At 44.6% G+C, this 26,944-nt stretch overlaps 1 protein-coding gene across 1 annotated transcript; it reads left to right on the forward strand.

The window, feature by feature from the left end:
- The first annotated feature begins 10,423 nt into the window (after nucleotides 1-10,423).
- On the forward strand, nucleotides 10,424-26,944 carry LOC132434985 (glutathione S-transferase Mu 1-like). Its single transcript, XM_060026823.1, is given in 7 exon segments — nucleotides 10,424-10,459; nucleotides 10,679-10,754; nucleotides 11,186-11,250; nucleotides 11,551-11,632; nucleotides 11,731-11,831; nucleotides 12,550-12,645; nucleotides 25,855-26,944. Coding segments are annotated over 7 exon segments (573 nt in total). The 3' UTR covers nucleotides 25,972-26,944.

The following is a 26,944-nucleotide window of genomic DNA, read 5'->3' on the forward strand; positions in this document are numbered from 1 at the left end:
CCAATTAACAATGTTGTGATAGTTTCAGGTGCACAGCAAAGTGGCTCAGACATACATATACATGTATCCGTTCTCTCCCAGACTCCCCTCCCATCCAGGCTGCCACATAACATTGAGCAGAGTTCCCTATGCTATACAGTAGGTCCTTGTTGGTTATCCTTTTTAAATATAGCAGTGTGTACAAGGACATCCTGATTTTAGAGATGTTAGAATGTGGAAAAAATAAGGACATCTTAGAATCAATAAAATGGGTACTTCTCCCCGTCTCCTCTTTTTATGCTCCATAAAGAATGTGGTCCATATTTTCCCAGGACCCAATAGCCCAGAATTAAAATGGGGTTGATGCGACTCCAAGTACCTGCATTTTAGGAGGCCTGCTCCCTCCCCATCTGCATCATTTCTGGGAGTCTCCACAACACCTCGGCCTTCCCACTTGGCTTTGTTTCAGCCTCTCCTGTGAGGCTGCTGCGGTTCTGAGGGATGCCCTCCCCAGGCAGCCTCTGAGAGCGCTTTAGCTCAGCTTGCCGGCAGTCCCTCGAAGGCTCATCCCAGAGGACTTTTCAGTGCTCATTTCAAATGCCATATCTGAGAAGTCGAATTCACCATCACTCCCCCCCCCCGCCCCCGTCATCACAGTAAGAAAGGACATCGCCATGCTAAGGCAAGGTTTTGGATTTTCTTTAACTCAAGCCGGGATCCCTGCACTACCTTTAGATATAGGGTCTAGCTCACATCGTTAAGTGCCATGTTGAAATGGATGGATGGACTTCAGGACCCAGTAGGCTCTCGATTCTGCAGCCCAAAGAAAGCAGCACAAACATACCCTCAAATCGAGGGAGGCCTAAGTGTGGAGGGAAGAGGGGCAGCTCCCCCTCCCCCAGCCCAGCACCTGCCGTCCCTTTGCTGTCCTCAGCTGTCTCCTTGACCATGGGCTGTGGCCGCCAGGGGGTGGTGGTGAGCTGAAGAGACGTGCCTCCTCCCACGCCCCTGCAGTTCCTGGAAGGTGCCCATTGCATCCTGTTTCTGTGTCCTCCCTCTGCGCAGAATGGTGACACCCACATCTGAGTGCACCTTCCAAGGTGCCGCTCATACTTGGCTCCCTCAGACTTTCCTGACCATTTTCTCCCACGTTCACTGTCCTCCGGACGCTGCCACGCCGGGTGGCCCTTCTTTGTGGATTTCCTCATACTCTCCACCAGCGCCATCCAGTGGAAATACAGACGGTCCCTAACTTAACGATGGTTTGACTTTACGATGGTGCGAAACCCCTTCTCATCCAGTGGAAACCTGCTTTGAATATTGAATTTTGCTCTCTTCTCGAGCTAGTGATACGCGGTATGACACTCTCTCCTGATACTGGGCTGGGTGGCCAGTCAGCGGCTCTCAGCCAGACACGCGGTCTCCGGGGGTAACCAACCGATGCACTACCACCGTTCGGTGCCAGACAACCATTCTGTGTTTCACTTTCAGTACAGTATTCAGTACATTACATGAGGTAGTCAACACAGTTATAAAATGGGTTTTGTGTTAGATGATTTTGCCCAACTGTAGGCTAATGTAATTGCTCTGAGAATATTTAAGGTAGGCTAGGTGTATTAAATGCATTTTCAACTTACAGTGAGTTTATGGACATAATCTCTCCAAAGTCGAGGAAGACTAGTATAATGCTAGCCACCTGTTTAATTGTTCTAATAGCCGCATTAAAAAGTAACTTTAATAGTATGTTTTATTTAACCCACTATATCCAAAAATTATAATTTCAACATGTAAATCAACTTAAAATGATCAATGAGATATTTTACAAGATTTTCTGTCCCTACTAAGTCTTTGAAATCTGATGTATACTTTATACTTAGAGCACGTCTCAATTCAGATCCTAAGTTTTCACTAGAAATACTTTAACCTGTATCTAGATTTCAAAACATTTACAGTTGAAAAAATTGATTCACATACCCAAATCATCCCAAATATACCTAAAAGATTTCAGTGACTGAATTGTGTATCAGTTTAAAAACTTAAGCTAATTAAAATGAAATAAAATGAAGATTTGAGTTTCTCAGCTGCACTGGCCACACTTCAGGTTCTCCATGGCCACATGTGGCTGGTGGATTTCACGTGGCACAGCTCAGTTCTAAACTATAGGCTTCCTGAGGGTAGGGATTGTTTCTTTGCCTTCTCAGAGTCGTACATGGAGCCCAGCACATAGAGGTAACGAAATGTTTGTTGAATGAGTGACTAACAGAGTTGGGACTTCTAAGAAAGGTAAAAGCAAGAGGATAACAACGTATTTATAGATCAAAGGCTGCCTGGATCAGTTCAGTTCACCAGGGCATTTCTCTGGAATACAGCTCCTTCACCTAAATCCTTTTAGATTTTAGAGAACCTTCTCCCCAGCACCAACCCAGCTCTTGTTTCCGCCCACTCATTTGGCTTCTAAGAGCTTCGAGAGCTTGGTTTTTCAGATCCCCGGGGCTGAGAGGTAGAAACAGATTTCACTTCTTCCCCAGATGTTTCCAGCTAGAGGCTCTGCATTTCCCAGGTCTCAGAGCACCTGGCAGGCCAGGTGGGCAGGAGTGGGTGGAGCCACCCTGGCAGCCCCTTGAAGGGCGGTCCAGGAGGATTCTGTGCTCCAGCTGCAGCTAAGGCCAGTGGAAGCATCCGTCCTGTCAACGATGACCCTTAGGGACAAGGGAGCAGAGAAGGCCAGGGGGACATGTCCTCCGAGTCAGTCTCTGTAGATGGGAGCCCAGTGGATGTTTAGGTCCTATCTTCCAAGCCAGAAGGTGCTTCTTGGAAGGTGGGTGGAGGACAGCCAAAGACACGAAGACGGGAGGATCATTCACTCCATCAAGGTCAGTGTGGGAGGAAGTAGCGTGAAGGTTTTAGTGTTAGAAGATGAGGTCACATTAATCTCTCCAGGTTCTGAGGGAATTATTAATCCTTGAATCCCCTGCTCATGTTACACACCTGAGGGCCATCCTGTCTCAGAGACCAGGTGACAAAGTTACAGGAGCAAGTTAGGAAATTCGAGAGGGTCCCAAAACCAGGCTAAGGAATTTTAAATACTCTCTCCGCTAAGAGGAATAATTAGAGCCTGGCCCGGCACCTCCCTCATCAAGCTTTATCCAGTTTTGCTGAGTCATTCAGCATCTCCTGCAAGTTACACAGGAACCTTCTGAGCTCCTTTGTTCTTCTGGGGTGCCTCCTGAGTTTGCACCTTAGGGAAGCTGTGGGCCTCCTTCTGAAACAGAAGAATATTGTAGAGACAGAGTGAATGATGGGGCCTCCTGAGGGACAGGGGTGGTTGGGTGGCAGTGAGGGGAGTGCAGCAGAAAGAGCATAGACCTTCGGGAGAGCCAGGGCCAGGCTGCGTTCCAGCCTTTCCTAGCTATGTGAGCATGAGAAAGTTGCTTAACCTCAGTGTGCCTCAGTTTCCCCTTTTTGTTGCAAAGAAGTTGGAAGAAAAGCTGAGATTTAGTTCACAGATGCTGTCTTCTTTGTCATATTAACCCCACAGAGCACAGCTGTCACGGGCCTCCCTGGGCAGTCTGTGCGTTCAGTGCCTGTGCTCTGATGGATTCCAGACCTTGAGTCAGGCTCTTCTCCTTCCCCACACTCAGGGCCTAAAGGAGAATCTCTGCCTGCAGAAAGCCAGCTGCTCCTTCCAGCCCAGGGCAGAACTGACCCCGGAGCCCTGGAGAGTTCCAGGCGTCCTTTAAGGCCTCAGCTGCCCACTTCTCTTCAGTAAGTTCCCTTGCACTTGCCCCAGTTGGATGTTCTCTTCTGCTGTCAGGGTCACTGAAGGGTAGTACCCTTGCCCAGTAAATGGGTCCCCAACTTAGGAGGGGAGTTGGGGCAAATGCTGTGATTACCTCTGCTTTGAAGAGCTCAACTAGACCTCTCACCTGCTATACCTAACCCTGAGGTTGCTCTCCACTGCCCTGCCAGGAAAGTACCAGCCTGGTATGGAGGCCTCATGGCCAGCTGGGCCCCTTACTGCTCTCAGCTGCAGCAGCTGGCCTGGTCCCAGCCCCAGATATGTCTGATTGCCAGGTAAAGGCTGGCCAACACCTGCTGTGTCTTATCGTTTTCCCTCCTGGCTACCTGGACTCTCCAACTGGCCCTGCTGCTGCCAGGAGATTTAAAGGGCCAGTGCCATGGTTTTTCTCTTCTCAATGTTTCACTTTTTCTCCTTTTGGAAACCAGACATTTGAGGTCTAGGACATTCAAAAGCAACCATATATATGGGGGAATTTAGAAAGGCACCACACAGACCTTACATGTACATCTCAGACTGATCCCTGACACAAAGACACCATATAACAATTGAAACACACACACACACACACACATACACTACAGCAACTTCTGGAGAAGGGTGAGAATCTGATCTTCTGAGTTACCACATTATAAGATTCAAATATTCATTTTTTAAAAAAATCACAAGGCATACAAGAAACAGGAAAGTATGGCCCATTCCAAGGGGAGGGGGATGGTAAATCAGTGGAAACTATTTCTGAGAAAGACCAGATGGTGGACTTACTAGACTTTAAGTCAACAGTCTTAAAGATGCTCGAAGAGCTAAAAGACGTGGACAGAGTTAGGAAAACAATGAGTGGAACTACCATATGACCCAGCAATCCTACTACTGGGCATACACCCTGAGAAAACCATAATTCAAAAAGAGACATGTACCACAATGTTCATTGCAGCACTATTTACAATAGCCAGGACATGGAAGTAACCTAAGTGTCCGTCGACAGATGAATGGATAAAGAAGATGTGGCACATATATACAATGGAATATTACTCAGCCATAAAAAGAAATGAAATTGAGTTATTTGTAGTGAGGTGGATGGACCTAGAGTCTGTCATACACAGTGAAGTAAGTCAGAAAGAGGAAAACAAATACCATATACCAACACATATATGTGAAATCTAAAAAAAAATGGTTCTGAAGAACCTAGGGGCAGGACAGGAATAAAGACGCAGACGTAGAGAATGGACTTGAGGACATGGAGGGGAAAGGGTAAGCTGGGATGAAGTGAGAGAGTGGCATGGACATATATACACTACCAAATGTAAAATAGATAGCTAGTGGGAAGCAGCTGCATAGCACAAGGAGATCAGCTCGGTGCTTTGTGACCACCTAGAGGGGTGGGATAGGGAGTGTGGGAGGGAGACGCAAGAGAGAGGGGATATGGGGATATATGTATATGTATAGCTGATTCACTTTGTTATAAAGCAGAAACTAACACAACATTGCAAAGCAATTGAACTCCAATAAAGATGTAAAACAAAAACAAGTGTACAAAATGGAAATATCGAAAAAGATATAGAAAACATAAAAAAGGAACCAAAAATACATTTTAGAACTGAAAATTACAATAACTGAAATGAAAAATTCACTGGAAGGATTCAAAGGAAGGTTCAAGAAGGAAGAAGAAAGAGTCAGGGAATTCCAAGTAGGATAAATTCAAAGAGATGCACACCAAGACACATTATAATCAGACTATTGAAAGACAAAGACAAAGAGAGATCTTAAAAGCAACAAGAAGGAAGTAACTCATCACATACAAGAGCTCTCCAAAAAGATTATTATCAGATTTCTCTTAGAAACCTTGGAAGCCAGAAGCAGTGGGTTGACATATTCAGAGTGATAAAGGAAAGAAAAACCTGTCAGCCAAGAATCCTATATCTGACAAAACTGTCCTTCAACTATTAAGTAGAAATTAAGACATTCCCAGATAAGTGAAAGCTGAGAGAGTTTTTTATCACTAGACCTCCCCTACAAGAAATGCTAAAAGGAGTCCTTCAGGTTGCAATGAAGAGAGACTAGAGAGTTATGTGAAGCCATGTGAAGAAAAAAAGACTCCTGGAAAAGGTAAATACACGTGTAATGATAAAAGCTAGTACTATTATAACTTTGTTTTATAACTCTCTTTTTGTTTTATATATAATTTAAGTGATTAGTCCATTAGAAAATAATTATTAGTCTATGTTTTTTGACACACATGTATAAAGATGTAATTTTGTGACATCAATAATCAAAGAGAGGGGACAGAGCTGTATAAGAGCAAAGTATTTGAATGCTATTCGAATTAAGCGGGTAGATATTCAAATTAGAGTGTTGTAATTATAGGATGTTGAATATAATCCCCAATGGTAACTACAAGGAAAAATAGCTATAGAATAAACACAAATAAAAATGAGAAGGAAAATGAAAAGTTTCATGACAAAACATCAACTACACATAAAAGACAGTCATGCAGGAAATGAGGGAGAAAAAACTATAAGGCAAATAGAGGACAAATAGCAAAATGATAGAAGTAAGTCTCTCATCAATAATTTATTTAAATGTAAATGAATTAAACTCTCTAATCAAAGGCAGAGATAAGCAGAATGCCTTAAAAAACCATGATTGAACTACATGATATCTACAAGAGTCAGACTTTAGATCAAAGGCCTAGATAGGTTGAAAGTGAAAGGATGGAAAAAGATATTCCAAGCAAACAGTAACCAAAAGAGAGCAGGGCTATACTAATATCAGACAAAATAGACTTGAAATCAAAAAATGTTATAAGACAGAAATAAGAACATTATCTATTACAGAGTGTTCAATAAAGCAAGAAGATATAAAAATTATAAACATTTACACACCTAATAACTGATCAAAAACTGACAGAATTGAAGAGAGAACTAGTTCTACAATAATAGTTGGAGACTTAAACACCATGCCACCATGCTTCCAATAATGGACAGGACAGAAGGAAAAGTAAGGAAATAGAGGACCTGAACAACATAATAAATGAACTAGATTCAGCAGACATATTAGAACATTCAACCCAACAACAATAGTGTACACATTATTCTCAAGCGCACATGGCACAATCTCCAAGATATGTGGGGACACAAATAAAGCATCAGGAATTTAAAAAATAGATATCATATCAACTATCTACTTCAACCACAATGGGATGAAGTTAGAAAACAATAACAGAAGGAAACTGGAAAAATCCACAAATTTGTGCAAATTAAACAAAACATTTTAAATAATGAGTCAAATAAGAAATCACAGGGGAAATTAGAAAATACTTAGAGATGAGTGAAAATGAAAACACAGAATGCCAACGCTAATGGAACACAGCAAAAGCACTGCTAAGGGGGAAATTTACAGCTAGAAATGCCCACATTAAAAATAAGAGGATCTCAAATAAACATCCTAACTTAATAAATTAAGGAACTAGGGAAAGAATTAAACACAAATCTAGCAGAAGAAAGGAAATAATAAAGATTATGGCAGGGATAAATAAAAAAGGGAATAGAAAAACAGTAGAGAATATCAATGAAAAGGTTCAGGAAATTTCTTTGAAATGTTTAAAAAAATTGACACACCTTTAGCTAGACTGACTAAGAAAAAAGGGAGAAGATGCAAATTACTAAAATCAGAAATGAAAGATGGGACAGGACTACTGATTCTACAGAAGTAAAAATATCACAGCAGAATACTACAAACAACCATATGTCAACAAATTGGATAATCTGAATAAAATAAATATGTTCCTAGAAACACAAAACCTAACAGGACTGAAACATGTAGAAATAGAATTCCACATGTTATTTATTTTAAATTTAATTGCTTTCTAAATTCTTGAAGACTTGGTTTGTATTTATTTATTCTTAATACTATAGACATGTAGAAAATTTATTTTCTATATTCCACTATCACAGAAGCTAATAAATAATGATTTTTATTTTTTATTCAGATTAAAAAATATTCTTTACATCGTGGATTACCAAAGTTTACCCAGACAATATTTTGAAAACCTTTAAAAAAATTAGTATATGGTAGGACACATTTTAATACTACTGTTGGTATTTATTTAGTGTGTTGTTTTGTATTCTGTGGCTATTTTATACAGAATTTTAAATTTACTTTGAGAGTTCATAATGTCAGCAGTATAGCTGGAAGGATGGAATGCAGTGCAGAGTCAGACTAGAGACCAAATTCTCAACTGAATATTGGATACAACATGTTTTGATGTCCTGCACAGTGTTCTCTAAAAGATTAGAACTTATCAACACGCTACAGTCAAGAGAGAGCACATGTAATCCAGAAGATGTGGCCACATAGGCGCTGGCTATGCAGCCACTGGCTGCATCATGCCCTTCAGCCCACTCTCCAGTTTCCCAAGTCCCCACTGCTTGCTACTGCCTTTCTCACACCCACTGCACCTACGGGTGTGACCCCTGGGCCTGGGGGCTGAGTCTGACAGCCTGCTCGGCCAGCCCTCCTCATCCTCCTGCAGAATTGTCCTCTTCCTCCTGAAGGGGCCACCTGTGCTCTGGGAGTCCCTATGTCTGCAGTTCCTTGTCCTACCAGGCACTGCCTCTTTCTCCTGCCTTCAACCCCTCTCCCTCTTAGTCCCTCTCAGTGTTTGAACACTTAAAATCTCTTCCATATTTTAAAATCTGTCCTTGTATTTTCCAGCCTTAAAAAAAAAAAAAAGAATGAATGGATGAATGCTAATGTAATAATATCTGTTCTACATATTTTAAATATTATGACTGTTTAATGTTAGTTTAAGAAAATCATTTTCTCAGTGGAATCTGGTCATGTTTCTTTTCCAAGCTCAAGATGTGTAAAACTCAGAATGACAACTTCTTTATATTGTGAAAAATATAACTATTGAGGGCCCGCACTTTTGTGTGTGTGTGGCCACCATCGCCTCCCTGTGGGCAAACCGAACTAGGAATCCACCTGACCCTGAGCTGCATGCTGAGTCTGGACCTCAACCTGGAGCCCTGAGGACTGGCAAGGTCAGAATGGCTGGAAGCATCTGCCATGGGGACTGAGCTCTGCTGGTCTCTGGTGACACAGTCTCCCAGCTCCCCAACTTAGCAGAGATGTGCAGACTCTGACTCTGTGAATTAACAGGGATTAGATAGAATATATCTGCTTTCCTCAAACCCCCACTCCATACTCTATCTTGGTGGTCAGAAATCTTCATTGAATACTGGGTTCATACCTTTCTATCCTTGTAAAGTGTTAGCTAAATTTAAACTTATTTTTCTGTAGTGTACCAACCTTGCATTTTAACTTGTAAAATCCATTTGCTTTTAAAAGTTCTTATCTCTTTTCATATATCCATTACCTTGTAATATACTTTAAACAAGGGAAAAGTGAACCCAGACCAACCTTGTCCTATTCTCCTCATTCTGAAATAACGTTCAAGCTTCAAAGAGGAAAGTTGGCAGGTAGGACATTGTTCTTGAGGAGGTTGTATCACAGAGCGTCATCAAAGGCCACCTGAGCCACCCTCTCCTACACAAAACCACACGCGGGTCAGGAGCCAAGGATCAGGGCAGGAATCCGTGGACCTGGGCAGCCAAGGTGTGCTGGGCCCACTCTGCCTGTGGTCCTGTGCCAGTCCTCCAGGCTCCTTGCTGGTCCCCCCTTCTGGCCCCCCTTGCAGCAGGAGAGGCTCCTAGCTGCTCAAAGGACAGCCCTCTCCCCCCCCACTCAGATCCCTCTGTGACCACCACAATCCAGGTCACTGACCCAGTCAACCCAGTCAACGTGAGGGTCATCCAGCTGGCTGTCGGGACATCTCTGGACTGCACCTGGATATCTTCTTTGCTGGGCCTGGTTCTGAATTTAGAGTCATTATTTAGGCCATAAAGCTACTCGATTAATTAACAGTTGGTCATTATCACTCTTAGGCATACGACTGAAGGGACGAGTCCTCCATAGTCCCTGAAAGGAAAGCACTGACCACATTTACTTTTTCTGTACCTTGTCGTGGGTGTTTCTTGTATACCATTGATAGTCTGTTCTAGAAGATATGCTGCTGTCAGGGATTATAAAGAGTCGGGGGAGCGTTAGGATTGCTTGGAGTCCTCATCTTCCTGTGCTAGTGGCTCGTTTAAAGTTTCGATATGAGGGACACCACTCTTTGGACTTAACTTGGCAGTCAGAGCCTCCCAGAGCCCGGGGGAACTCGGCAGCCCAGGAGCAAGCCTGAGCGATTCCTGGGAGGGCAGGGGAGGTGGAAGATTCGTGCTCTTGTGATTCAGGCTTGTTCCCCGAGCTCACTGCCAACTCCCCCGATTTACCTGAGATCTGACTGGGGACGGGAACCAGGCTGCCCTCAGCGTCCTGGCGCCCAGAGCTCGGCTCCCGAGTCCCCGCGCCTGGATGGGGACACGTACTATTTCCACTGCTCTGGGTGCAGATACCGCACTGAGGACCCCGGGTGCCCCGGGTCGCAGGAGGCCTCGGAGATTGGGTAGTAGTTGGGGGCGGGGCAGAGAGACGCGGTGGGGCGTGGCCTCACTCAGGCCACACCCAGGCTTGATCTAGGCACCCGGATGAACTTCCACAGCGGTTCGGAGAGGGTACCCCGATCCACGAACCCTGACCATGGCAATGATCCGGGGTTACTGGGATATCCGCGGGGTGAGCGGGGGTCCACCAGGGCGGGCAGGGAAATGCTGCGCAGCTGGGGACCGGTTCGCCAGAAACTTCGTTTGTGGGGCTCGCTGCAGCCCAGCCCCTTCCCTCCGCCTCTCCTTCCCTGGTCGGGGAGAGGGTTGGGAGTGTGGGAGGGGACCCGGAGCACAGAAAGTCGCGCGGTTAAACCTCATGTCTGTCCTTTGTCCCGGCTATCTCTCCCAGCTGGCTCACGCCATCCGCCTGCTTCTGGAGGACACAGACTCAAACTAGGAGGAGAAGAAGTACCCGCTGGGGGACGGTAATGGCATCCTTGTCATGTCCTGGCTTCTGCTCAATTCATGCTGATTTGGTACCAAGCAACCTATGTCCTGGCCCCTGTTATTTCTGTCTGCTGCCCTCCAGCAGCTGGAGAGAGGTCTAACCCTTTCCGAACTCTTTGAGTGTCTAGCTGGCCTCCAAGGCCGGCCATGAGAGCCGATGGCCGGGCCCCTGTATCAGCCATTGGCACGGGTTCCCTTTATTGCTTGCACTAACCCTTTGTAAATCTTACTCATGTGGGTTCCAGAGCCGTCTAATTGTGCTTTCCCCCAAAACTCCATGCGAGATTTAGAGGTTCAGATTCCAGATCCACCTGTTCAGGGGCTCTTGTCTCTGACTCCTTGGTAGGTCCCCAGGGAAGGAGGGTTGGACTCCGGGGCAGTTTGTTTCACTGCATCTTCTTTACCACAGCTCTCAACTATGACAGAAGCCAGTAGCTGAATGAAAAATCCAAGCTGGGCCTGGACTTCCCCAATGTAGGTGCAGGGGCTGGGGTGCTCTGGGGGAAAGTGGATGGTGTCCCTGTCCATCTGCTTACCCAGCTTAGAGGTTTCAGGGTCCGGTGCCTTCTGCTCGGCCTCTCAGCTTCCTGGTTCTCTTCACTGCCTTTCCCTAATGCTGTATGTCCCAGCTCATCCCTTCATTTTACAGTATATTATTTAGTGTCTACCATGGGCCAGGCTCTGTGAGTGCCAGGTTTCATCTCTGCCCTTGCTCAAGGGAGTGGGTGCAGGGGAGCCTGGTGGCCCAACCGACCTGGCCTGTTGTTCCTCCAGCTGCCCTACTTAATTGATGGGGCTCACAAGCTCACCCAGAGCAACGCCATCCTTTGCTACGTTGCTCGCAAGCACAACATGTGTGAGCGGAGCTGTGGGTGGGGGAGGGGCACAGGTGGCCATGCCCTGGGCTTGTCTGGGGCGGGATCCTGAGGGTGAGTCCCTGTTGTGTGGCCACAGGTGGGGAGACAGAGGAAGAGAAGATTCGCGTGGACGTATTGGAGAACCAGGTTATGGATGTCCGCTTGTGCATGGCCATGATCTGCTACAGCTCTGACTTTGTGAGTCCCCTCCCACCGGGCCGGACAGGGTTTGAAATGCTGGTCAGGGTCGCGTCTACACTGGTCTTTTGCCTTTGAACTCCTTGGAGCTACTGATCCACCAAGACATTCCCTTGGAAACTCTGACTTAGTTCCCACCAATCTTAGGATAGAGTCCAGACATCCTTGGGTGGAAATTCAGTTCCTAGACAGGGTGTTTTCCTCGTTAGCCCAGCACCTCCTCCTCGGCATCTCAGGCATAAACACATGTGCCCAGCAGGCAGCCTGGGGTCAGACTTTGTTCCTCTCCCTCCTTCCTTTCAGCCTCTCAGATTCTCCTCATTTGTTCAGAGACTGCATCGGCATTCACACCCTTTCTGTCACCCGCGCTGGAACTTAGGACTTCTTTCCTGAGTCATTTGAGCGTTGATCTTCCTGAGGTCTGAGGCCTGCGCTCTGCCAGGTCTCACAGCACTGCTGGTCTGACCCACGGCAGGTGTTTGGAGCTGAGTGGTGACAGGTTCAGGCGCGGTGTTGTTTTGCCCTTTGCCTTCCCATCTCCTCTCACAGATGGGAGGTGGTACCTGGTAGGAGTCTAATGAACACAAGTGGGTTAAATCGCAGCCTGGGCACTGACCCAGGTGTACTTGGCAGCTGGGATCAGGCACAGCCCTGGGAGGCCTGGTCTCTGCCCAGGGCGTCTATATCTGAGGGCAGTGACAGCTGTTTTGTGCCTCAGGAGAAACTAAAGCCTGATTACTTGAAGGAGATCCCTAAAACGATGAAGCTCTTCTCAGATTTTCTGGGGAAGAGGCCCCGGTTTGCAGGGGACAAGGTAAGGGGGACGGCTTCGGGGGATGGAGAGCTGTCATTTTTCCCGTGTTCAGAGTTTGGTGCCCATTCACGCTTTGCCTTTCTGCAGCTCACCTACGTGCATTTCCTGGCGTACGACATCCTTGACATGCACCGCACATTTGAGCCCAGGTGTCTGGATGAATTCCCAAACCTGAAAGACTTCACTTCCCGTTTGGAGGTGATTCTCCCGACCCCTCTAGTATTTATATCTCTCTTCTCTTCCCTCTCTTCACTGATGCTTTCCTAGTTGGAACCCAGATGAAGAATAACATTTAATGAGGACTTGGTTTATGCCAGAATCTCTGCTCAGCATCTAACATATATTGTGTCAAATTTAATCTTTGTAACATTCCTCCGTGGTAAAAGAATTATCCTCTTCATTTTACAGATAAGGAGTTAAGGTGAAAGGATAATTTCTGAAGGTCACAGGGCCAGTACAGGCTGTGCTGGGCTCCCAGTCAGAGCATCTGGCTTCTATGGGCAGCAGTGAGTGGCTCTCCTTTTCCTGTATGGAAAAGAAAGCTCAGGTCCTTTTCCTGTCTGGTTCAGAGCTCTGGAAAGTGTGGAGGAAGCAGAACCTTCAGGAGTTTCCCTGCAGCTGGCATTAGTAGAGTTGAGACACCGTAGGACTGATATCAAGTACTAAAAACACAGACAATATCTTCTCTAGATCTCCAGAGGGGTCTGCACAAGTGAATCGCCGCCAGTTGTATTGAGATTCTCAGGACTGTAGTTGGTGCTGGGATTTGAGTACATACATAGGTGTCCTTTGGAAGGATTTTATCTCGACACCTCTTACAGTGGGCACTTTCCTTCCCTCGTCTTCCTTCCTTCTTCCTTCCAGTTACCCAAGTTTCCGATCTCAGAGGCGGGATGGTACATTTATTTTTAGTAACATTCACTGATCTGACCCTCTCCTCTGTATGAGGCACTGTGTCAGGCACAGTGGGGATGAAGAAGCAACACAGTCCTGGCGCCCACCTTCTGGGGCTCAGTGCAGCTGGAGAACTACAGGAACCCCGAGCTGTGTGGTGTGCGTGGAACCACTTGGTGCTGGAGGAGCACAGCCTGACCTCACCTCCCAGCTCATCATCGGTCACCCTCAGTCCACCAGTGGGAGAGCAACAAAGTCTGCATTATGTCAGATTTGGGAATTTGAAGCTCTAATCCAATAGGTTTTTCAGTACAATCTGTTCTCTATTCCCACCCTCACTCCCCACCCGGCCCCATCATCAAATCTGCTTTCTTAGCTAGTTCTCATCAGCTCTGGTTCTGCTCCAGGCTTATTGGCCTTGAGAATTTTGCAAGAGCTGGGATGACTTCCCGGCAGGGAGGATGGGGACAGATGTGGGCTGCAGTGTGTGGCCTGTTGGGGCCTGGGCTGTTGGGTACAGGCACCCCCAGCATCTTTGAATCCTTGGAACTTATTGGGCACTGTCTGTCTTGGGAAGACTGTGCACAGATACACCTGAGTGTCTCACTGCCTAGTTGGCTGCAGCAGTACTGGGGATGTGGTAGGTTGGGGCCCAGTGAGACTGGGCTCCAGTCCCAGGCCAGGCAGGTGGACTCTGTCCTTTAAGTGGAATAATTAGAGTTTGGCTTGGCCTGGCCTGTGCTCCACACCCTCATACTGATCTCGGGTGGCCTCGGCCTGCAGCGGCTTGAAGCAGGATTTTGGTTCCCAGCCAGAGACTGAGGTCGGGTCGCAGCGGTGAGAGCACCAAATCCTAGCCACTAGAACAGTGGTCAGTGACAAGGCCCTGGCCTTTGGCTTTGCAGAAAAGAATTCCCACGAAGATGGAAAGTAGTGAAACAAGTAAAGTGTTTATTAGGAGAAAAATAAGAGTACTGTACGTGTGGATAGACACCCGGGTGGGCTCAGAGAGAGAGTCACGCCCTTGTGGTAGTTTGAATCACTTTTATGGCGCATTTCTTCCAGGTTTCCTTTGACTAGTCATCTTGCTTTGCCTGGTTCTGAGTCTGTATTTGATGTATCTTAGGGTCCTCCCCTATGTGCTTGCACATCTCTTAGCCAAGATGGATTCTAGCAAAGAGGCCTATGGGTAGTTGACATCACTTACTATGAGTTGGCACCCCCTCGGTTTTTGACCTCCAAGGAGGCTTTCTGTGCATGTGTAGTCGGGGAGGTCTCCTTGACTTTGAGAATGAGGAATATGTGGTCTTTTATCTCTTATCTGGGCAGGGCCCAGCCTCCTCCATCATCCTGCTTTTATGGAGTTTCTGCTCTTATGGAGTTTTTGTCCACAGGGGACAAACTTCAGCTGTTTGGCCTGGGGCCCATCTATCTCCTGCCTCAAATCCCCCCCTGAGAGACATGAACCCCAAGAAATCTTTATTGGGAGGACGAAAGGCAAAGGTCTGTCTTCTGTAGCTTCTTCAGGCTGTCAAGGGGCTCACAGACCCTACCTAGTTGGGGTCACAGAGCTCTCGCCCTGACTCATTAAGCGACCCGGGGTGACATCTGCTGTTATTCCAGCAGGATCTGTTCCAAGGAGTGTCTGGAATCTCTGCATCACCGTCATCTTGTCTGGGAAACCGTTGTGTCCTTAGAAAGAACAAGCTAGGCTTCTTAAATCTTAAGTAGATTTTTATTTATTTACCTTTGGCTGTGTTGGGTCTTTGTTGCTGCTCATGGGCTTTCTCTAGTTGCGGTGAGCAGGGGCTACTCTTCGTTGCGGTGTGCAGGCTTCTCATTGCAGTGGCTTCTCTTGTTGTGGAGCACGGGCTCTAGGCACACGGGCTTCAGTAGTTGTTGCACGCAGGCTTAGTAGTTGTGGCGCATGAGGTTAGTTGCTTCATGGCATGTGGGATCTTCCTGGACCAGGAATTGAACCTGTGTCCCCTACATTGGCAGGTGGATTCTTTTTTTTTTTTAACATCTTTATTGGAGTATAACTGCTTTACAATGGTTGTTAGTTTCTGCTTTATAACAAAGTGAATCAGTTATATATATATATATAAATATATATACATATATGTCCCCATATCTCTTCCCTCTTGCATCTCCCTCCCTCCCACCCTCCCTATCCCACCCCTCTAGGTGGTCACCAAGCACCAAACTGATCTCCCTGTGCTATGCGGCTGCTTCCCACTAGCTATCTATTTTACGTTTGGTAGTGTATATATGTCCATGCCACTCTCTCACTTCGTCCCAGCTTACCCTTCTCCCTCCCCATATCCTCAAGTCCATTCTCTGGTAGGTCTGAATCTTTACTCCCATCTTGCCCCTAGGTTCTTCATGACCTTTTTTTTTTTTTTTTTTTTAGATTCCATATATATGTGTTAGCATACAGTATTTGTTTTTCTCTTTCTGACTTACCTCACTCTGTACGACAGACCCTAGGTCCATCCACCTCACTACAGATAACTCAGTTTCGTTCCTTTTTATAACCGAGTAATATTCCATTGTGTATATGTGCCACATCTTCTTTATCCATTCATCTGTTGATGGACACTTAGGTTGCTTCCATGGTATCAATTTACATTCCCACCAACAGTGCAGGAGGGTTCCCTTCTCTCCAGCATTTATTGTTTGTAGATTTTTTGATGATGGCCATTGTGACTGGTGTGAGATGATACCTCATTGTAGTTTTGATTAGCATTTCTCTAATGATTAATGATTTTGAGCATTCTTTCATGTGTTTGTTGGCAATCTATATATCTTTTTTAGAGAAATGTCTATTTAGGTCTTCTGCCCATTTTTGGACTGGGTTGTTTGTTTTTTTGATATTGAGCTGCATGAGCTGCTTGTAAATTTTGGAGATTAATCCTTTGTTTAATCAGCTGCTTCATTTGCAAATTAATCAGTTGCTTCATTTGCAAATATTTTCTCCCATTCTGAGGGTTGTCTTTTCGTCTTGTTTATGGTTTCCTTTCCTGTGCAAAAGCTTTTAAGTTTCATTAGGTCCAGTTGTTTATTTTTGTTTTTATTTACATTTCTCTAGGAGGTGGGTCCAAAAGGATCTTGCTGTGATTTATGTCATAGAGTGTTCTGCCTATGTTTTCCTCTAAGAGTTTGATGGTGTCTGGCCTTACATTTAGGTCTTTAATCTATTTTGAGTTTATTTTTGTGTATGGTGTTAGGGAGTGTTCTAATTTTATTCTTTTACATGTAGCTGTCCAGTTTTCCTAGCACCACTTATTGAAGAGGCTGTCTTTTCTCCACTGTATATTCTCGCCTCCTTTATCAAAGATAAGGTGACCATATGTGCGTGAGTTTATCTCTGGGCTTTCCTGTTCCATTGATCTATACTTCTGTTTCTGTGCCAGTACCATACTGTCTTGATTACTGTAGTTTTGTAGAAGTAAGGGAGCCTGATTCCTCCAGCTCCGTTTTTCGTTCTCAAGATTGCGTTGCCTATTCGGGGTCTTTTGTGTTTCCATACAAATTGTGAAATTTTTTGTTCTAGTTCTGTGAAAAATGCCAGTGGTAGTTTGATAGGGATTGCATTGAATCTGTAGATTGCTTTGGGTAGTAGAGCCATTTTCACAATGTTGATTCTTCCAGTCCAAGAACATGGTATATCTCTCCATCTATTTATGTCATCTTTAATTTCTTTCATCAGCATCTTATAATTTTCTGCATACAGGTCTTTCATCTCTTAGGTAGGTTTATTCCTAGATATTTTATTCTTTTTGTTGCAATGGTAAATGGGAGTGTTTCCTTAATTTCTCTTTCAGATTTTTCATCATTAGTGTATAGGAATGCAAGAGATTTCTGTGCATTAATTTTGTATCCTGCTACTTTACCACTTTCATTGATTAGCTCTAGTAGTTTTCTGGTGGCATCTTTAGGATTCTCTATGTATAGTATCATGTCATCTGCAAACAGTGACAGCTTTACTTCTTCTTTTCTGGTTTGGATTCCTTTTATTTCTTTTTCTTCTCTGATTGCTGTGGCTAAAACTTCCAAAACTATGTTGAATAATAGTGGTGAGAGTGGGCAACCTTTTCTTGTTCCTGATCTTGGTGGAAATGGTTTCAGTTTTTCCCCATTGAGGACGTGTTGGCAGGTGGATTCTTAACCACTGTGCCACCAGGGAAGTCCCCCAATTCAAGTTTTGCACCAGCTTACTTTCAAAATTCATTTACTCAGTTAAATTTATTTTAAGCTTAGTCAATCCTGACCATTCTCAAAACTCTTTTCTTGGGGTCCACTTTCCACAAAGCTTTTTGTCAGTTTCTGTATCCATTACTTTATTTTTCCATCTAGAAACAGCCACCTGTAAGTCAGACCTACTTCTTTTTCCCTTAATAAAATGCAATTCCATTCCTCATATCTTCTTTACTAAAAACACACATCCTACTTTCTTTAAGCAACCATGAACTGTCCTTTGTATCAGCACTCTGTAGATTGGTAAACATAAATCCAAATAATAATTTCCTGAAAAATGTGCTTTCTTACAGAAAATATCTCAGTGTGGCACCAAACATATTTATTAATAGTTCTAGACCTTTTGTTTCTCTGTAAAAGGAAGCCAGTGTTCAGTAATGAATGTTTCAGTATCTTATTTTATTCCTAAAAAGTTCACCCGAAGCTCTTATCTCATTTGAATTTTTTTCCTTAGAAGTTTGTTCACATTGAGTTACTTTCCTTGCTGACAAATTTACAACGGATATAACAAGATTTTATTTAGCTTATATTAAACCTAGATGCAATAAAAGTGTTATACTTAATGTTGATGACTCTAAAGACATGTCTATATTAATTAGATCAACAAACTTAAACATTAATACCAGGTATTAATTTAATACTGAATATTTCCCAGTTCATGTGAACCTGAAATTCACTTAGCTTAATTTCTCTTGTATTTAGAATTGCCTGATTTGTAAGTGCTTACTTTCCTTTAAGCCAATTAAATAGAGCTCATTTACAAATTAACCTCAGCAATATTATCCGAAGACAAAGACATACACTGAGACATACATATATCCAGACAGATCCAACGAGAGATCTAACTTCATTTTCTAAACTTAGTCATGAATTAGATATCACAATGTAAAACTCACTAGTTTATAAATAACAGTTGGAATAAGAAAAAATTTAAAAGGCTTCATTCCAGTTTTTTTCCTCAGCTTCAGGAATTAGAGATGGTCTAGGTAAGTGTTCCTGAGAGCCCTGGTCTCAAGGCACAGGGAGAGAAAATCAAGTTCTGCTAGTAGGACTTGTTCCTCAGTGTCAGAATTCTGAAAAAAGTAACAAGCTAGCTTTTTCTAATTGCACATGAAAAAAGAACCAGTTTTGTAATTTAAAAAAAAAAAAGTTTTTTTTCTTAACCAGTTTTCTCCAGAGACTAAAGAATATTGTGGCCACACTCAAAAATCATCTTTCTTTTTCCTTGGTCATAGTTTCATAGCTAAAATTTAGACCAATTTAGTGCTCAGATTGGCCTGGATACAGGGGCAGACTGGCTGATAAAATGTTGTCCTGGCAGGGATTGTCCCTCCAGAGAGGTGGGGGTCTTAGTTTGATCAAAAGAATCTGAAGGAGTAAGGGAACTTGCAGGAGTGGGGGGAGCTTGGTTTCCCCCCTGAGAGTTGGGAGAAGTTAGAAGGGATCATTTAGAAGGTCAGGAGAGTTTTCCTCAGTCCATTTCCCCATACTATGGCAGTAAAGATCTAATTGTAAGAGACCCATTTTCAGGCCATTTTTTTCCATCCCCCTACTTAAATAAAGGCCAGGCAATGTTACAGCAGGACCTAAGCTTTCCTTTCTCAGCCCATCTGGCTTAACTGCGCTCCTAGAAATGAAGTCCAGCATTCTGGAAACATTACTAGGAGGCACCTGAAGGAGATTCAGAGCGTCCTCTGAATTTCCTTCAAATCCTGTGCTTGGTGGGATTTTGAGTGTCCTCTACTCTCCCACTGATCCCTGACCAGACATCTCTGGTCTACCCAGTCCCTCAAGTGAGGGGTTCCTTGAACCACTGCTGGTGTATTGCCAGGGCTCTCCTTGAGCACTGCAGTCTGCTTGAAGGTGGCCAACCCAATAGGCTGTCCGTTGCAGACTGCCAACGCCTGGAGTGAAGGGGGAACTCTGGAGGAATTGGAGTTGGCCGCAATGGAAAATGCCATGGGGGTCAGGACCTGAGGGCCTGAGGGGTGGGACTTGAAAAGAAAGTGAAGCAGAGAGCAAGAGAAAGAGGGCAAGAGTGAAAGTCAGAGGCCTCAAGCCGCAGCTGGGCAAAGCCCGCAATTTACCTTAAATTCCCTGGTTTTGGCACCAAATAAGATCTCAGGTGGCCTCAGCCTGCAGCGGCTTGAAGCAGGGTTTTGGTTCCCGGCCAGAGACTGAGGTTGGGTCGTGGCGCTGAGAGCACCAAATCCTAGCTGCTAGAACAGTGGTCAGTGACAAGGCCCTGGCCCTTTGGCTTTGCAGAAAAGAATTCCCACGAAGATGGAAAGTAGTGAAACAAATAAAGTGTCTATTAGGAGAAAAAAAAAGAGTACAGTACGTGTGGATAGACACCCAGGTGGGCTCAGAGAGACAGTCACGCCCTTGTGGTAGTTTGAATCACTTTTATGGGGCATTTCTTCCAGGTTTCCTTTGACCAGTCATCTTGCTTTGCCTGGTTCTGAGTCTGTATTTGATGTATCTTAGGGTCCTCCCCTATGTGCTTGCACATCTCTTAGCCAAGATGGATTCTAGCGAAGAGGACTATGGGTAGTTGACATCACTTACTATGAGTTGGCACCCCCTTGCTTTTTGACCTCCAAGGAGGCTTTCTGTGCATGTGTAGTCGGGGAGGTCTCCTTGACTTCGAGAATGAGGAATATGTGGTCTTTTATCTCTTATCTGGGCAGGGCCCAGCCTCCTCCATCATCCTGCTTTCATGGAGTTTCTGCTATTATGGAGTTTCTGTCCACAGGGGATGAACTTCAGCTGTTTGGCCTGGGTCCCATCTATCTCCTGCTTCACTATCACCTTTCATCCAGGTTTTGCTGAGTGAAATCTGGTCTCTTCTGCAAGTTGTTTGGGCACTTTCTGAGACCCTTTGTTTTGCTAGGTGTCCATCCCTCTGTGGGCAAACCCTGGGAACCTAGAAGTCTTTTCTGAAAAAGAGGATGTTTTTGCAGAATGAGAAGAACGAGTACTCCCATAACAAGATGTTGACTGGAAAAAAAAACCCTCACAACTTAAGAGCAGTGAGTTTCAGTTTTATTTGGGGACCTTACTGAGGACTGTAGCCCGGCAGACAGACTCTCAGAGAGCTCGGAGGAACTGCTCTCAAGACGTAAGGTAGGAGACAGTAGGTATATGAATTTTTGGCTGGGAAGTACATGTAGTCAAGCATGCATCTTGGTAAAAGATTAGTGCTAATTATCGAAAAACAAATATCTCAAGTTAATGATTTTCGTGTTTTTCTATGTGTAGGTAGATGCACGAATCTGGGGTGACTGAAATTCTTTGTTCGATATGCATCCTAACTCTTTAAGGTCCCCCATATCCAAAACACAGAATGTTTCATCCTGGTTTTCTCCATCCTGAATTCCCCTCAGGGCGCACTGTCAGTGGGTGACTGCAGTGGGTTGCAGCTTCCTCCTTTCTAAAACCGATAATGAGGGAAACTCTTTAGGCTTTTTACTATTCGTGGAAAAGACTTAAGATTTACGTTCATTCTTGACAAATCCTTAAAAGAGGCTGTGAATTAGATTTTGGGTGAAGGAGGCTTTCTAACCATTTGAATTTTAAAAGGCCTCTTTTCCTTTATTTTTTCCCTTTGGTTTCAGGTTCTACCTTATTAAGTTAATCAGGCTCAGTCTCAGGTCATTGTGGGCTGTATTTACATTTCTGAAATGTGGGGATTCGCAAGGTAAACATAGTTGCTTTTATTTTTTTGTTTTTAAAAAATGTTTATTTATTTGGTTGCACCAGGTCTTAGTTGTGGCAGGTGGGCTCCTTAGTTGCGGCTCATGGGCTCCTTAGTTGTGGCATGCAAACTCTTAGTTGCAGCATGCATGTGGGATCTAATTCCCTGACCAGGGATTGAACCTGGGCCCCCTGCATTGGGAGCTTGGAGTCTTAACCACTGTACCACCAGGGAAGTCCCCACAGTTGCTTTTAATTCCCCAAAGAACTGGGCTGCCACCTAAATGATACCAAAAGATTGATTTGCCCAACTACATTTTCTTTAATTTGTTTTCTTATATCAGAAGGAAAATTTCCAACTAAACTGGAAATCAAAAGATTTCCATATTCCAGAACTTTAGGGATCAGTGTATCATGCCTTCAAATGTTTGCAGAAGGTCCTCTTTCTGAGTGCACAAGTCAAACTCAGACCAATTTACCCTAGGGACAAACAAAGCAAAACAAACAAACAAAACCCCCAAACCAAACTCCATTATTGCTTTTGTTAGCCCCTGAATATTAGACCGCAGCTTTTACCTCATACTCTGTGGACTCATGTAACCCTATTGGTTTCCTTTATCATGTTTAATTAACATTGCCTGAGAGACAGATTATATACCCTGTCTTATACCAGGCAGGGGAGCATTCCCCAGTGAGACATATTGTACATCCCCACAATATATCAGGTAAAAGAGATGAACCATCTTACATAAAGCCTGTTCAAATACACCAATTTTTTGGGACTTCCCTGGTGGGGCAGTGGTTAAGAATCCGCTTGCCAATGCAGGAGACACGGGTTTGAGCCTTGGTCTGGGAAGATCCCACAGGCAGCGGAGCAGCTAAGCCTGTGCGCTGCAACTACTGAGCCTGTGCTCTAGAGCTCATGCTCCGCAACAAGAGAAGCCACCTCAATGAGAAGCCCGCATACCGCAACGAAGAATAGCCCCCACTCGCTGCAACTAGAGAAAGGTTGAGCGCAGCAACAAGGACCCAATGCAGCCAAAAATAAATAAATAAATTTATTAAAAAAAACACAAATACACCAATTTTTAATAAACTTTCATCTCAATTCTATCAACTCTTATACCTTTAACTGTTGCCCTCACTTGGACCCTATTAACCAGTCTTGGTCTTATAAGGAGTCCCAGAAACTTTCCTTTTTATTCCCTGGCCATTTTACCCATTTCTGTATAAAAGGCTTTGGGGTCTCCAGTGAGGGGTTGAGCCAAGGGACCCAGGGCTTTTTGTCAATCTTTAACTTGATTGATTGGCATGTTGCCCCGAGCAATTGCTGGTCAAGTATCTGAATGTAATTTTTTTTACCTTTTTGCCTTTAAAATTTTTCTAAACTGGGGTAAATAGAATGGACTTGTTTGGGACCCTTTAACATTAGGAGGACCAATAAGGGGTCTTTTTGGCCTCTCCAAAACATCCTTTTTGGTAGTGTTGTATCAAAACCGTTGTTTTAATGCTGTCGAAGTCTGTTTCATTTATCCCATCTCTTAATAACCATCTAAAGATTTCCGTCCTATAAACTAAGGGAGTTCTTAAGGTTAGCCATTATATTTCTTTGTATCCACCTTCTAGTTTGGGTTTCCATAGATACCAATAAAACAACTGTTTACAATGAGAGGTCTCTAAAAATTTACCAATTTAGAAGTTTTTCCAATTTAAAGGATCAATTGTTAGGATTTTTAGTTGTGATTCAAACCAATAAGATGCAAGAGTCATCCCCAAAAGAGAGTGCAAAGGATGTAGCCTTCACCAGAACCAGAAAGTTTACTCCCAAATATAGTCGAAGAAAATAAAGGCCTTTGTTGTACAGGGACACAAGGAAGGTTGAGACAACAAAGGCGCTTTATGGACTGGGACCACTTATGACACGTTTCCCTGAAGCTGGCGTAGCTGGACAAAAAGACTGCTTGGAATCCCAGACTATGCAACTTTCTGCCAAATGTATACCATATGTGTACCTTCTCAATTGCAGAGACTAAGCTACCAAAACACAGTAGAAGATGCCTAAGATCAGGTAGAATATTTATATCTCAAAGGCATGGGGAGATGATGCACGTTCCTCCTAGAAGGGCATTTGTTTCCTTAAGGTCAGAATTTTGGAAAAAAAAAAGTTTTAAAAACTTTTTGGCCAAAATAATCACAATTTTACCAAGGCTTTTGAATTATTGTTGCTTTCTGTGGGGAATCAATTTTGGTGTTACAAAAACGAAGTTGAGAGAGAGACGAATAGCATGAAGGAGAGCATTGCAGTGGACACTCAGAGGAGCGGGGAGGAGCAATGGAGAGCAGGTCCAGCTTCAGGGGCCTTTTAAAAATTCGGATATAATTTCAAGCCATTTTTTGTTGCTTTTCTGCAAGAAGTTACTTTCTCATTTCCTCTTTTAGAAGCTTCTAAATACCAATCGAAATGAGCATTCCATTCAGTCTGTTTGATCTTATAACCTGCTTTCTCTAGCTGTATACACCCAAAAAACCCAGTATTGGAATGTCCAAAGAACCCCGTTTTGGCCATTTTTAGGATGAGATCTCCTTTGGTATAGCTTCCCCAATTACATATTTGCAAGTATAAGCTCCGTATGTAATGTACCTAAACCTGGCTGTGGTGTTACTCATAGGTTAGCAATCTGTCACTCTTCTTTCTTTTGTTTAGAAAGCTTTGTTTCCCATTTCAGAGTCTGTTTTTCAGGATAAATTACTATTGAAACTGTATGTGGTGGGCCAGTGTGTTGTTTTTGAGCTGAACTCTCCTAGTTGTCACCCTAGAGTCATTTCAGGTCTTTTACACGTCTCAGTTTCTCCCTCTGACAGTCTAAAGCCTCGATGGGCACTGGGAACACTGGAGGCCAAATCTTTTTGTGTGTCCCCAGATGGGCCACTTTCTGTAAATTAAAGAATGGGTTTCCCTATGGGACTGCTGTGTGGTATAAAGGACTGGCCTCCACCACTCCTGCAAGTTTCTCAGTTGCCTGAGAAAGCCGTACCTGGCCAGGAAGAGCTCTGTCCCTTATCTTTGGAGTTAAGAGCTCTTATATGGTATCTACACTATATTCCAACTAATTCTGTTAAAGTTGTCAATTCAAGGAAAGATGCCAACCAGCCCCTTACCTACTCACCCAGCCTGAACCTTCCCAGTGGCTCTCGACTGGGTACTTTCTCAGTATCTCTGAACTGAGAAGTCAGGTACCTTTTTCATCTGCCACTGAATAAAACTCAGGATTGTCAGCCAAGATGGTAAAACTGAGATCGGGAGAGACTCACCCAAATTCGTATGGACATGTAGAGAGGTGGACCGGCACAAGGGGCCTTGCTGGTACCAAGGCTCCAGATCCTTGTAAAGTTCCGGTGAGGGGAAGAAGTCTCCTCTGGGCCCCTTTGTGGCCACTAGAACTGTCTACTGGAAAGTAAAACCCAAACAACGTAAGAGCAGTGGGTTTCCCTTTTTTTGGGGAACTTACTGAGGACTATATCCCGGGAGACAGCCTCTCAGATAGCTCCGAGGAACTGCTCTCAAGAAGTAGGAGGGGAGGTTTGGGAAATAAGAATAATCAACTCTAAGTCTTGGTAAAAGATCACTGCTAATCACCCAAAAACAGGTATCTCAAGTTAGTGATTTTAGTGCTTTTCTGTGGATGGAAAGGTGCACACATCTGAGGTGACTGGAGTTTTTCCTGAGTTATGCATCTTAACTATCTAGGGGCCAGGTATCCGAAATACAGAATGTTTCATCTTGGTTTTTTCCATCCTGAATACCCCTCCAGGCACACTGTTGGTGAGCAACTGCCCTGAGTGGTGACTTAACTCTTTGTATAAGTGGATGATGAATGAACCTTGTTCTTTTTGTTTTCAGCTGCGAGGAAGGGAGTGCAGCAGAAAGAGCTCAGAATGGAGAGTGAGAGCGAGCCAGGCTGCATTCTAGACGTATTACTTATGAGCTGTGTGACCAGGAGGGAGGTGCTTATCCTCTGTGTGCCTCAGTTTCCCTTCTGATAAATGGTGACAGTAGAACCTATCTTGTCAGGTAGTTGTGTAGAGATTCTAAACCTATATTATCATCTCTAGTGGATACACAGCACCTTATACAGGGTGGAGTCTCCATATGTGATAAGTCTTATTAAGAAATCAAATGCATTACAGGAAATTGGAAGGGTCAACTTTCCAGAGCTGAGCATCCCAAAAGGCTGTCTATTGCCCCAACATTTGACCCCACATGGAAGGGCTGTACCAGGGTACCAAACTTGGGGAGAGCTGCATGAGCCCCAGTGGGGCAGCAGACCTGAGGTCTGGCCTTCTTTTTCCCACCCTCAGGGCTTGAAGAAGATCTCTGCCTACATGAAGTCCAGTTGCTTCCTCCCAGGCCCTCTGTTTCTAAAGACTGCCATGTGGGGCAACAAATACTGCCCTGTAACCAGGAGACGGGAGTGAGGAGCCATTGTCCTGGAGACCAGGTGGACCTCCCTGTGCACAGAACCATCTGTCTTTTTCTTTCTCCTTCTTTTCACTTTAGATGCCGTCTTGGCCCCCTTTATCTCCCTCCCAACCCCCTTTTCATCCATCCTTTATTCAGTTCCCCACTTTTCTTCAGCAAAGTTCCTCCCCCACCCCACATTATCCCTCCTGCACTAAAGCCAACTAGACTATCCTTCCCTTCCATGGTTGCTTCTGCTGTGAGGAGCCCGACCAGACCCCTGGCCCACAGAGCTCTGCTCTGAGCTCCCAGCACTGCCCTGAAGATCAGAATTGGCCTGGTGTGCAGGTGCAGGCCCTGCCTCCCAGTGTGGTTCCTGCCCAGCCCTGTCTGATCCCCAGTAAAGCCTTAATGATACCTGCTGTGTCTTGTCTTATTCCCTCCTGGCTTCCTGGAGTCACGACTGACTGTTGGGTGTGTGTGGGTGTCCATTTTTCCTTCTGTTGTCCACTGCAGAGGCTCCGTGGATGGGCATGCATGTGTGTGTGTGGCGGGGGGTTGGGAACAGGTGGGATTATACTATTGCTTGCTCCTTTCTATTTCTACTTCATGTACCTCTGTTCTTTAGCATGGGGTCTTTACAGAAGGGGGGCCCTTCTGTGCCTGGTTCCCTCCTTAATTCAGCATTCATGGGAAGCCTCCTGTCAGCTTGTGGTACTCTGTGTCATGGTTCAGGGGGCTCTTGGGTGTGCTGGGGAAGGGGTTTGAGTAGTCTACTGATAGTGTGGGATCCTGGTGGCCTACCTTCTGTCACCCTTTCCTGGAGGCTTTCCCTGCTTTAGATACCCTTCATCTGTGTTCTTAGATCTCAATAAAACATACCCCCACTGTATTATAATTGTTGTTTTACTTGTTTTGCTCTCCAACTCAACCATAAAGTCATTGAGGAGAGAATCCATGTCTTACTTGACTTTATACTTCTTATATCGA

The sequence above is a fragment of the Delphinus delphis genome, chromosome 1 (assembly GCF_949987515.2).
Source record: "Delphinus delphis chromosome 1, mDelDel1.2, whole genome shotgun sequence".
NCBI classification, from domain to species: Eukaryota; Metazoa; Chordata; class Mammalia; order Artiodactyla; family Delphinidae; genus Delphinus; species Delphinus delphis.